Source organism: Astatotilapia calliptera, chromosome 14, assembly GCF_900246225.1.
Source record: "Astatotilapia calliptera chromosome 14, fAstCal1.2, whole genome shotgun sequence".
Lineage (NCBI taxonomy): Eukaryota > Metazoa > Chordata > Actinopteri > Cichliformes > Cichlidae > Astatotilapia > Astatotilapia calliptera.
In genome coordinates this window covers 29681766-29694799 of record NC_039315.1, presented here as the reverse complement: position 1 = coordinate 29694799, position 13034 = coordinate 29681766, and the positions used below count along the sequence as shown (strand labels likewise).

General features: G+C 40.9%; 1 protein-coding gene across 4 annotated transcripts in view; it reads right to left on the bottom strand.

Annotated features, from left to right (window-relative positions):
- lsamp (limbic system associated membrane protein) overlaps positions 1 to 13034 on the bottom strand; it is a 1260578-nt gene that overhangs the window by 37625 nt on the left and 1209919 nt on the right. For all 4 annotated transcript variants that reach the window (XM_026192045.1, XM_026192044.1, XM_026192043.1 and 1 more), the window contains one exon: positions 1496 to 1621. In XM_026192045.1, coding sequence (XP_026047830.1) covers positions 1496 to 1621 — 126 coding nt within the window. The remainder of the gene's footprint in view (positions 1 to 1495; positions 1622 to 13034) is intronic.

The window sequence follows — 13034 nt, the reverse complement described above, 5'->3', positions numbered from 1 at the left end:
TTCGAGACATTTATCTTTTCTCTGAAATTGGATTAAATCCCAAAGCAACAATGTCGCCAATATCTGAGGGATGCACATGTATGGAGCGATGCAACACAACCCAGCTCCCCTGTACACTTTAATGGCATTCATAAACACCAGCTTGACAACTATATGCAAAAAGCTAATATAGGGATTCTCTGAAAGTTAAATTTACATGCATTTATTAAGGTATATAAGCATCTTGAATAATCCTGGCTGGATATTTGACCACTCTTCTTGGCAGAATTGGTAGTTTATTTGAAATGGTTGGGGCTTTGGGAAAACAGTCTGGTAGCCCAATGTGCGGGTTAAAAGCTTGAAAAAAGAAGGCAATTGGACTTCTTTTAGTTTGTGAATACATTTCACCTCTTCTCCATGAGGCTTCTTCAGCTCTAAAAACAAAAGGTGGAAACTAGCTGGTATGTATTAACAGCTAGTGGTCGGATTTTAACCCTTGGCAGGTGAGGATACATTACTGGTCATCATCACATCAGCCAAGGCATGAAGAAAGTGTGGGTCATTACCATAACCGGGGGCTAAGGGTAAAAAAATTATAAGACCTTGCCCCACTTTATCATGTGACCTACTGAGGGCACCTGAAGCAAGGTATGAGTGAGGGTTAAAGTGGCTAGGAAAGGTTCTCGAGACTGCATTAATGTTAATATGTTCTAACGCAGCCTACCTTAATGTTAGCCTACTTTATCCATTCCAAAAAGCAGTTTTGATTTGTGTTTGTGATCACTGTCCTATTGGAAAACTTATTTCTAACATCATGCGGTTGATTTAAAGTAAAGTTGAAGAACTTGAATGTAGTCATTATTCCAAACATGTTGTGCAATGTACTGTAACCAGTACCACTCACAGCAAAACAGCCCCACAGCATGATGCTGCCACCACCATGCATGACAGCTGGTTCATTGTTCCTCACTTTTACCACTCCATATATATACCTATTGCCATTGTGGCCAAATAGCTCAACTCTGGACTTTCCTATTGTTTTGAGTATTTGCCAATCCAATGTGTGCTATGAAACAAATCATAACATACAAATTGATCCAGAAAAATCCAACATTGATAGTTAATTGGCTGCAAAATCAGTTTCAGCCACAAGCGACGCAGATCAGCTGATCTCAGTCTTAGCTGGTATCTTAGCTGATACACTTCTCCACCTACCCTTCCATCAACTGGCTCATATCTCATATATAATATAGTATTTGAAATGCTTTAGCCTGACCCGAGATTCATCTTTCAACTATCTATCTGTAGCCATATCCATTTTCAGTGATGGGATTCTCGCCTCTGCTCTCTCTGGGTCTCAGAACAGAGTCATGCCACCAAATTTAAGCTTTAGTAAAGTTGACAGACATTAATCTTCTGCACCCAAAAAGAAAAAAGATGTTTATTCATGGTTTGCTTAAGAAAACAAAAACCTTTTATTCAAATGTGATAATGAGTACTGATTGACAGTTCTTACCTGATGGGTTGAGCAGTCGCCAAGTGATTGCAGGATCTGGTCTGCCATTGGCCAAGCAACTGAGTGTAACGTTACTGCCCTCATTCACCGTAATGTCATTTGACACTTGGTAGATACTGGCTGGAACTGAAGACACAAGAGAAATGACAACAAGATTAATAATGCTATTAAATATGAGCATGAACGACAGAGGATGTTAATTGTCATCAAACCCATGCATATTCTCACCAAACACACAAAGTTGCTTTTTGTTCTTAACCATACATGCATAAAAACTCTTAGATGGAGACACAAGCTAACCTGGATCTTCTCAGTTAAAAGTAGGTGTTAAAAAAGCTTTAGAGAACTTTTTTCTGCCCCTGTTACTATAACCCTCAGAGGTACTTATGGTAAACTTTCTTAACCCAGGATCCAAATAAGCAATTTAATCCCCTGCCCCGGGACCTGAGCCCATAAAAACAGATTGCCTGTCTTGTCATATGGGGACCCACCAGACGGCTGCCGCAGATTCACTTTGAGTTTATTTTGAGGGAAGTAGGCTTTATTTAATATATAATCCAAATTTAAGGCTGAAATGAGGATCCCGCTATACGTGCGTGTGAATTTGACACTGATGTTCAAAGCGACACGGCGCCGTTTCATCTCGTCACAGATCATCCTGCCTCGCAATCACCGATTTACACATCACTCCTGCTGCTGTCACACCCGCACAGACAAACAGAAACACACAGAGGAAGGAGAGTCCTTTCCTGTGCCCTCCCTCCTCCTCCCCCCACAGAAAACAAACAAGCGCCACAAAAATCCCATAAAAGAATTAAGACTTTACAGTCAGCGTTAAAGTGAGTCAGCAGCTAAGGTGCAATCAATCATGAAAGATGTAGAGGGAAAGCATCAGTGTTGTTTTCTTTTTTTTAAAGGATAAAGTATTGTATATGCAGATGAGAGGCCAAAAAATACATAAATGATCAATGACTTTGGAATAAGATGAATGCTGGAACATGCATTATGCAGGAGAAACAGCAATACTGACTGTTTTTTTTTCTCAAAAACTTTAAGTTACTATGAGTACAATAAATGGATTTATTATTCTAATTTCAGGGTCTGTGTTCATACGTATGTGTGTCAGATTTATATTCCTTTGGGCTCAACAAACTGTAAACCCGGCTATATTAAATGAGGCACATGCACAGACTCACAGATCTCTATTACAGTCAGCAGGAATCAGTAGGTGTTTACTTTACTTATAAGCGCTTGCTGCATGTTGTTACTGGCAATCCTTCTACCTAACTGACCAGGGTATCATTATTACCTAAGAAAAGAAAAAAAAAGAAGAAGAAGAAGAAGAAGACGAAGACGAAGACGAAGAAGAAGAAGAAGACGAAGAAGAAGAAGTAGAAGAAGTAGAAGGAGGAGGAGGAAGAATGGTCTTTTCTATCTAGCTATCCTCTCATCCACTATGTTTTTGTTAATAACTGAACCCCCATATCTGTCAAATAGTTCAGTTTTGAAGGAACTCTCTGAATCCAACACAAGAACAGTTGGTTCCCATTTTACAAACACTCCTGATAATATAGCCACCAGGAAGGAGGCTGGCAGGGTGAAGCGAACTCTGACAGTCGCCTGTGTTAGTGTGAAAGTTCCAGCAGACAATAAGCCGTGCACGGTGATTGTGAGGCATGAATGAAACAACTGATGCCAATCATCTAATAGAAGTGGGATTTTTACAGCTCCTTCTGAAACAATGTCATTTCCTCCTGGCACCTAGGAAGGACTTGAATGCACAAAACGTTAGTTTTTCAGTTATTCTGAAAAAAAGTGTAGTGTATGTGAAAATGAGCTTTATCTGACAAAGCATTGAGAAAATCCAAATGACTTTGCTTATTTTTCAGTAATTCCTAACTGTGTTTGTTGCTTATTCTAAATGGAGCCACTGTTAATTTAAAACAACTAAATCAGAATCAGAAAGGGTTTTATTGCCAAATGTTGAGCAGGTTTACAACATTAGGAAATTGCTGCGGTACTTAGTGCAAACATACTGTCATATAACGCTTAAATAGACATGAAAATAAAAATAAGAATAAGAATTAAAAGTGCTAAGTAGATAGATATATACATGAGTGCAGGTGGTGAACAGTGCCAAACATGGAATGCTGCAGTGAACACAGCGTAGGGTCATGTGTTAGTGGTGGGAACAATCATATGGTTATTGTTCATGTGGCCAACAGCAGAGGGGAAGAAACTGTTCTTATGGCGAGAGGTTCTGGTGCGAATGGACCGGAGCCTCCTGCCTGAGGGGAGCAGGTCAAACAGACTGTGTCCAGGGTGAGAAGGGTCAGCTGAGATCCGAGCTGCACGCCCCAGTGTCCTGGAGGTGTACAGGTGCTGCAGAGATGGGAGTCTGCAGCCAATCACCTTCTCAGCAGAGCGCACAACATGCTGCAGTCTCTGTTTGTCCCTGATAGTGGCTCCAGCGTACCACACGGTGATGGAGGAGGTGAGGATGGACTCGATGATTGCAGTGTAGAATTGCATCATCGTCCGTGTTGGCAGGTTGAATTTCTTCAGCTGCCTCAGGAAGTACATCCTCTGCTGGGTTTTCTTAATGACGGAGGTGATGGTGGGCTCCCACTTCAGGTCCTGGGTGATGGTGGTACTAGGGCTGGGCGATATATCGAGTTTTTTAAAAATATCGATATATTTTCATACGAGATATAAGATGTGACAATATCGTTTATATCGATATAGTCTATGTTACGTTATAATTATACTTGTGGAGCCGCAGGTTTGCCTCTCTTTCGTCCACTTTTGTCTCTACACAACGTTACTCGGCCTCGCCTCGCCCCTCCTTCACTGAACACAACTCCGCCTCCCCCATAGCTTCACCTGCAGGCAATGACAAGATGAAAGCGGAAAATCTCCGTTAGCGAGTTACCGTGCGTGGGGCTGGACGGCGTCAACGTGTTAGCGAGCTAACCGCGCTAGCGAGCTAACCGCGCTAACGACATGCAGCCCAGAGGGGCTGCACGGCCTAAAATCCTTTCATTTTCTCAAAAATCGACAGTGCGCCTTATGTATGAATTCTGGTTGTGCTTACTGACCGCGAACCGATTTTATGTGGTACACAGCGCTCAGCAATCTGTCAAAAAATGTTTTAATATGACTTTGCTAAGCTACGGAGCTGCACCGCTTGATGGATTGTCGGAGGATTACGGCTACCAAGGAGGAGCCTCGCGGAGTGATACGTACTGTGTGTGTATAAGGACCACAAATGGCACCTGTTCAGAGACGTGGTGCAGCTGTGAAATCTCTCTTTGTTATTATGCTCAGCGTCTATTAGTTTACATTTTGACTGCACAATTGTGAGCTTTTTGTTATGCACAAAAACAACATTGTTTTCTTTTATTTATGGACCATGATTATTTAATAAATGCTGATAATTTATTTTTGAGTAACTTTTTCATGTACATCTATGCTGTATGTAAATAAAAGTGCCCGTGTGACATCTGGGACACAGTGTGACTAAGAACACTCTTTTTGTTCTTAACTTATGGCTTTAAAAAAAAAAAAAATCGAGAGATATATCTTATATCGCCATCCAGCTAAAAAATATCGAGATATGACTTTTGGGTCATATCGCCCAGCCCTAGGTGGTACCCAGGAAGCGGAATGAGTCCACAGAGGTGATGAGGGTGTCAGTCAGGATGATGGGGGGGGGGAAGTGGGGCTGTGTGCTTCCTGAAGTCCACAATAATATCCACTGTCTTCTGGGCATTCAGCACCAGGTTGTTGTGGCTGCACCAGGACACCAGACGTTCAACCTCCCTCCTGTAGGCAGACTCATCCCCGTCCGAGATGAGTCCAATAACGGTGGTGTCATCTGCAAACTTGATTAGCTTGACAGACTGGTGGGTGGAGGTGCAGCAGTTGGTGTACAGGGAGAAGAGCAGGGGAGAAAGAACACAGCCCTGAGGGGAGCCGGTGCTGATGGTCCGGGAGTCCGAGACATTCTTTCCCAGCCTCACATGCTGCTTCCTGTCCGTCAGGAAGTCAGTGATCCACCAGCAGATGGGATCAGGCACATTCATCTGGGAAAGCTTGCCTTGGAGATGGTGGATGGTGTTGAACAGATGTTATCAAAACCAGAGATGTGTGAATTAAATTTGAAGCCATTTTGACTGACTTGCATTAATGCTCACACATGTCTCTATCTCACCCCACAGCGAACTCTGATTAAAAAAACAACAACTCTGTCTTCATCATCACAGAGACGTGAATTATCACTCCGGTGAAGTATGAATTTAGGAGGTGTAAAGTTGTCAAAATATTAGAACAGCATCATTACTCAAAACAATGTTGTTATGTGCATGAGAGTAATGTGGGCTTGTCATTTATGCATAAAAATCAAAGTAAACCATTAAAATGTATTGTTTATCTGCCTGAAAGTGTCAAAGGCCCCAGAATCAGTTGTAAAAAGCTGTTTTGGAAATTTAACACACTTCCAGCTTTCAACAACTGCTGTCAATTTGTCCATAAACACAGCACTTAAACCCTTACTGCTCCATTAAAGTTACTCATTGGCCCGACAATAAAGACTGTGCTCCAACTGTGCTCTGGTTGTTGGTGTTATCCACACCAGCAGGTGTACTTAGTTTTCTTTTTGCAGTGAGGTTTGCTTTAGATATCGCACCATTGAGTTCTGATGCCTACAGCGAGTAAAATAAGTATTGAATTGTCACCAATTTTCTAAATAAATATATTTCTAAAGGTGCAGTTGACATTAAATTCTTACCAGATGTCAGTAACAACCCATCCAATGACACAGGGAAAACGTATTGAACACACTAACTGAAATTTATTTAATAATTTGCACAAAAGCCTTTAGTTCTTTTCAGGTGATTGACTGGAAAAATTTTAGCAGCTTTACTTTCTTCCTCTGAAACCAGTTGAGAGTTTCCTTGGCTGTGTGTTTGGATCATTGTCTTGCTGAAACGTCCACCCTCGTTTCATCTTCATCATCCTGGTAGACGGCAACAGATTTTTTTTCATCTCGGTACATTTTAACCATTCATCTGTTCTTTAATTGTATGAAGTGTGCCGGTGCTGTATGCTGAAAACAGCCCCACACAATCATGTTCCACACCTAAACTTCACTGCTGGTGTGGTGTTATTAGGGTTGCAGTACCTTTACAACTCTAAACATGGAGTGTCTTATGGCATTCAAAGAGTTTAATTTTGGTCTCATCTGACCAGATGATACTCTCACAGTATTTCCCAGGCTTGTCTAAATGTTGTTTAGCAAACTTTAAACGCCCCTCAGCAAGCTTTGTCTTCACCAACATAGTCTTGCGTGGAGACCGTGACCATGGTGGCTTACTTATTGTTTTCTTTGAAATAATTGTACCCGGTGATTCCAGGTTTTTCTGTTGCTTTCTACAAGTGCTACTTAGCTCTTGGACAACGCTTCTCATAATTCTTTTCACTTCTTGTGGGGAGCACCTGGTCGTGGCCACTTTATGGTGAAATGATGTTCTTTCCACTTCCAGGTTATTGCCCCAGCAGTGCTATCTTTATATAGTCAGTAGGGCCTGAAAGTAAGTGGCAGGAATGCTTTCTAACTGTTGTCATGTTTTTCTGTGCCTTTCTGCACCTCCCTCTCTTTATGTGTTAGATATTTTTCCCCTGTGTCATTTCTGATTGTACACATAATTTATGGACACATGTGGACTGGATGGGTTGTTACCAACATCTGATGAGAATTTCATGTCAATAGCACCTTTAGAAATACATTTACTCAGACAATTAATGACTTGTTCAAATCTTATTCTTCCCGCTGTATATGAAAGCCTATTGTGCTGCTGATTGTATAACTAACAAACACATAAGTGGCAAACACATTTGTAGCAACTGAGTGGGAATTCATCTGCTATTTAAATCTGATAGGACTTGCAGTGCTAACCTGAAATAAAGCTGCCATGTTCCTCCATATCGACCGTGTTTTTCTAAGAAGCAATTTTTCACTGGTTGTATCTTTCAGATTGTTTCTCCAGCAAAGTTATTATAGAAATTTTGTCTCCGTACAGCATCAGTAATAGCTGGCAAAAGCATCACTGAACTGGCATCTCGCTTTCTTTCTTTAGCTATCTCACAAAACACTCACACTGACTCTCACACACATGCACACACATGGGTGCACAGCGACCCCAAGCAAACGCTTTCTCTAATACGAAATGACAAGACAGAGTCGTTCCAAACGGCCTTTTAAATGAAGTCATACAGAGTTATCGCTGTAGTCAAATGACCAAGCCAAAATGAAGATGGGTTCATCAGATATGCTGAGATGGAACAGGGGGATGGCGGGGCGGAAACATTCGATCGAGGTGACAAAAAACCCAATTGACTTTTTTTTTCTCCCCAACCTCAAAAACAACCAGCAGCGGGTGGGAAAGTTGATTGGCTGAGTAGAAAGTGTGACTGGAGAATTAATCCTCTGAAGCATAGATAAAAATGGATTGGGGAAAAAACAACTGCTCATACTCTGATAACCCTGTCGCCTCTATAAATGGGAGGGAAGGCCAGACTGGGGGGAAGAGGAGAGGACTTGTACAAAGCAATACAATAGTGAAAGAAAAGAAGTGTGCATTACATTTCAGCTCCGGTGGCTATATAGTGCCTGGTGTACAGATGTCAGGAGTGGAGGGGAAGGAAGCTGTGAATTGTAATCTTAGTCATAGGTCAACCTTCAAGGAGCAATGTTGGAAAGGGCAGCTTTTTGAAACTCCACTTTGCATCTGCAACTACAGGAAGGATGAATTCCACAATGATGCACAGCATCTCTGCTGACGTTTGCACGATGGCAGGGTTTGTGTGAGTCATGGAAAAATATATTTAATATTTTAACCGTGTACAATTTCACGTGAACAATCATTTCTCTACACGTCGGGAACTGTATTCTCAAGTGGACCTACTTTTAACTTCATTTCTCTCTTCCACTTCCAAAAATAAAGTTTGTTAGTATTCATAGATAAAAATACAGCAAGCTACAGTTTAAAGGAGTTTTATAATAATAATAATATATGTCTTTTTTTGGCTAATGATCTCCTGTTTTGTTTGGAAATAAATAAATAAATAAATCTGTGATGTAAACAGTATAAATATGCTGACCTTGCTTTCAACTCAAATTTCAAACTTCAAAGAGAGAACGAAAGACAAGAGTGCAAAAGACAGAGTGAGAGACAGCAGAACGAGGCAGAGAAGAGTAATTAAGGAGGAATGTGTTTATGGTTTAGCTTTGCTTCTTTAAGTGTGTGGGCACGCACAAGGAAAGAGAAACCACAGGCAGTTCCTTAGTCCTTGTGACTGAGTATTCACCACAGAGACGCTTGGTGGGCTGGGCATTGAAAGCAATAAAATGCCTGTCTCTGTATGATAACAACTCACTTTCCTTTAGCACTGTCTCTAGATACAGACATCTATTACATTACAGAATAATCAAACCAAGATGATAATGTGATAAGTATTCATAACATGAATTTGTGTGCTCTGATTTTTAGTGGTGATATTATTACTGTGGTGGTGAGTCCTGATGAAAGTGTCCACCTCTGCCTGTCACTGTGAGTAGTGCCAGTGACAGAAGCAGTAACAGAGTGGCCCCAGGTTAATGATAAAGAGACCTTATAGGGGTGGTAATGTTATTTTATAGGTTTTGCATGTGACGCTAACTTTGTGCATACCTGTTAGAACACCCTGATTATAGCAAATAAGATTATATTTTACAGTAATAGCTTCAAGTTTGGTGAGATTATTGTAAAATAAGAGAGTCTGTCCAACAAAGTTATTAGAGAAGCTGTGTCTCTGTCCGAACAACAAACAACTTGAGTGTTAATTTACCTCACTTTAAAAAAAAAAAAACAACTTTGTTTTTTTAATATAAACACAAAATGAAACACTTGAGATACAACATCTTTTCTGTGAGACTTCCTGGGCAGAAATCAGAACTTTCAGAGGAAACCTGTGCATGCACTTGTAAGAACATTCAAACTCCACACAGAAGGGCCCTACCCAGGTTTGAAGCCAGGACTCTTGCTATGAGACTACATGTCTGTGAAGATTCTCAGTCATCCAGGTCATCGTAATCTAAGGAGCTTGAAAAGAAAAGCGTCTGGACTTCTTTAAGTTGCTTGAAGACGTTTCACCTCTCATCCGAGAAGCTTCTTCAGTTTTAGGGTCACATGGTGGAGAGTCCCAGAGTTAAACATGTGATTAGGTAGAGGGTCATCAGGGGGTCCTTTTGTCCCTCTTTGGGGGGAAACTCCCACTGGGTTTAAATCTGGGACTCTCCACCATGTGACCCTAAAACTGAAGAAGCTTCTCGGATGAGAGGTGAAATGTCTTCAAGCAACTTAAAGAAGTCCAGACGCTTTTCTTTCCAAGCTCCTTAGACTATGAGACTACAGTTTTAACCACCGAAACACCATGCTGCCCAGTGGTTTGATCGTATTAAATAGAGTTTAAGGCACAGAACTGACTTATTTGCTGAGTGCCTGGTCAGCCTTGCGTGTGCCCATTTACAGTCTGGTCCGTATGTCTGTGAACGTTCTCAGTCATCCAGGTCATCGTAGTCAAAGGAGCTTGGAAAGAAAAGCGTCTGGACTTCTTTAAGTTGCTTGAAGACGTTTCACCTCTCATCCGAGAAGCTTCTTCAGTTCTAAGGTCAAATGGTGGAGAGTCCCAGATATAAACCTAGTGGGAGTATCCCCCCACAGAGGGACAAAAGGACCCCCTGATGATCCTCTAATCGCCTGAGCCAAGGTGTGAAACTGGGTGTGGGTCCCAATCAGCCAGAGTTTTGGGTGAGTTCATTGTGAAACCTGGCCCCACCTTATCATGCGAATTCCTGAGGTCAGATGGCCCAGGATGTGAGTGGGCGTTAAGGCGTCTGGGAAGGGAACTCAAAACTGGATTATAGATGGCAGAGAGTTGGTGTCGTAAACCCCCGCCTCTGTTCAAAGATGGTCGCTCACAGTGGACATAGATGGCTTCTTTCACTCCTCTTTCGAACCATCTGTCCTCTCTGTCCAAAATGTGAACATTGGCATCCTCGAAAGAGTGTCCTTTATCCTTGGTGAAACGTCTTCAAGCAACTTAAAGAAGTCCAGACGCTTTTCTTTCCAAGCTCCTTTGACTACAGTCTGGTCCCTTTCTAGCATTTCACTGTGACTGGAGACACAAAATTTAACAAAAGAACAAACCCCCCCCCCCCCCCCCCCCCAAACTAATCAGACATTTAAATCACCTTCATAACTGGAATATGGACATTTTAAAGATGGGGAAAAGGGAAAGCTAATGCTAGTCAGCACCCATAGCCAGTCACAAACCCACAAGCCAGCAGCCTCGGTATGAGCAAATTGCAGAGACAAGTGGATGCAGAGACAAGGCTGGATGCCCTGCTATCTGGTGAAGATATAAACATACTGGAAAATTATGCCTGAATTTTGTTTTGTTACATGCACCTGGTGCTGTTGCTTTTGCTTAGTGAGATGAAGTACAATATGTTATGTAAAGGTGGGTGTACCACAACTCATTTTCAGTTAATCATTTGTACCTTCTTCCAGCAGCACAGCATTTTATATTCAGTTGTAAAAGTGAAGGGAGAGCCTGTAACTTACTGCAGTTTTAGAGGAAATTATAAAGTTGAATGATTTCTTTAAGAAACTTCTTTGAAGAAAAGTAGATTTACATTTTTATATACCTGTCAATTATAGTTTTTCGAAAGAAAATCAGAATTGGCAGGTCACAGAGAAAAAAATGAAATGCGCCAAGAAAATTGCAATCAGTGCATCTCTAATGTTAACCCAAGTGACTACATACCAATCACCGTAAGATTGATAACTTAAGTAAAATCTTCTATGCTGCAGCTGCTGGGAACAAGGTCTGGTCTGTAAACGTACTTGCTACTTTATGCTTAATCATTATCAAAAATTGAAGTAGGCAGGCATTTGTATATCCCTTTTCTCAGCTTACTGACCACTAGAGGCACTTTACACAACATTTACCCATACAGTCATACAGTGCTTCTTTCTATACACTTTATGGTCTTTATCTACCTCACATTCACAACAGGTTCTTCACAAGTTACCAAACAGCATTGTTAGACAACAGAAGTAAAAGTAGGAAAATTATAGTCCTGTTGGCCAGCTTGCATTCTAACACCTGCACAGTGCAGGTAATGGTGACTTGTTTATTAGATTGAATCTGTGTATAAAATCCCAATAATAGGATAATGGATATGATTAAAGATTATGTATATAAGGACTAACTGTTATCACTGTAAATAACAATTAAGCAACAATAATAACAACAAGACATTGCACATTATATCAGCTGCTATCAGATAATGAAACTGTGGCTCATGATTTATCGTCTATAGCTATTTAAAAAAACATAAACCCCAGCACATCAAGGCAGAGAGCTGCACTTTGACACAATTTAAAAGCAGCTGTGGCCAATAAATAATGCCGGTAATCTGCTTCATTTGTAGGAAAGAATCTGAGCATTTTACCACCTGCCTTCCTTTAATCACAGAGAACTCACACGTTAATACCAACAAAAACTCACAAATTGTTCATTCAGTTTGAATTCGTTCACTAAACTATTTGGTGAGTAATGCTGACACTCCAATCCAGCATTTCTTGAAAAGAAGATGATTCAAGGACACGCTGCACCGTAAGTACCAAGAAAAGCATCAAAAGCAATGCATGAAGTACCACGCACAATATGTAAAGAGCATTTAGAGGCGGTGGTGTTAATCATGAATGTATGCATCGCTGCAGTCGCTGGGAACATTCAGCTGTGTTATCATAGCTTACCCATCATGCATTTACCATAACCACAGTACCTTAATAATACAACAGCTAACATGTGCAGATATGGTGTGTGAAACTGCAAACTAAATGTAAGCCAAATGGACTTTGCAGAATCATTTAAAATTGATGTTCATATCTACTAATAAGGTTGGAAAATCAAAGCACGCAGAGAACAGATTGTCAATGTGTGCTGCCAGTCTGTATTAATTATACATGCAATCATGACTGTGTGCAATGAGCAATGACAAATCACAAAACGTCTCCTCCTCTAATGCAAAATGTGCTCATTTGAAACAATTTACAGAAATGTCTCCAGTTTGCCTTAGATCTGGAGAAAGTGCACGTAAAAAAAGAAAAAGAGTGACTTTGAATTTGCGTGTAGCGCGAACTCGAGTTACAGTTAAATGTAATTTAGCAAAACAAAGACGTTTGATTTGGCCCTTTCAAAACTGCCTCCTTCACTTTAAGAAACGTTGCAACACGGGGGAGGAGGATGATGATTAATGCTGTGAACACTCGGCACTCATGACGAAAAAGCTAGAAAAGTGCTTTGACCTGCAAGTTAAAGCCAAATAAATACACAGATCACACAGGCAGCATGATCAGCTGGTGATATCACAGAGAGTGGACCAACATGTGAAGCATAACAGAAAAAAACAAAAACAAACAGACTATTA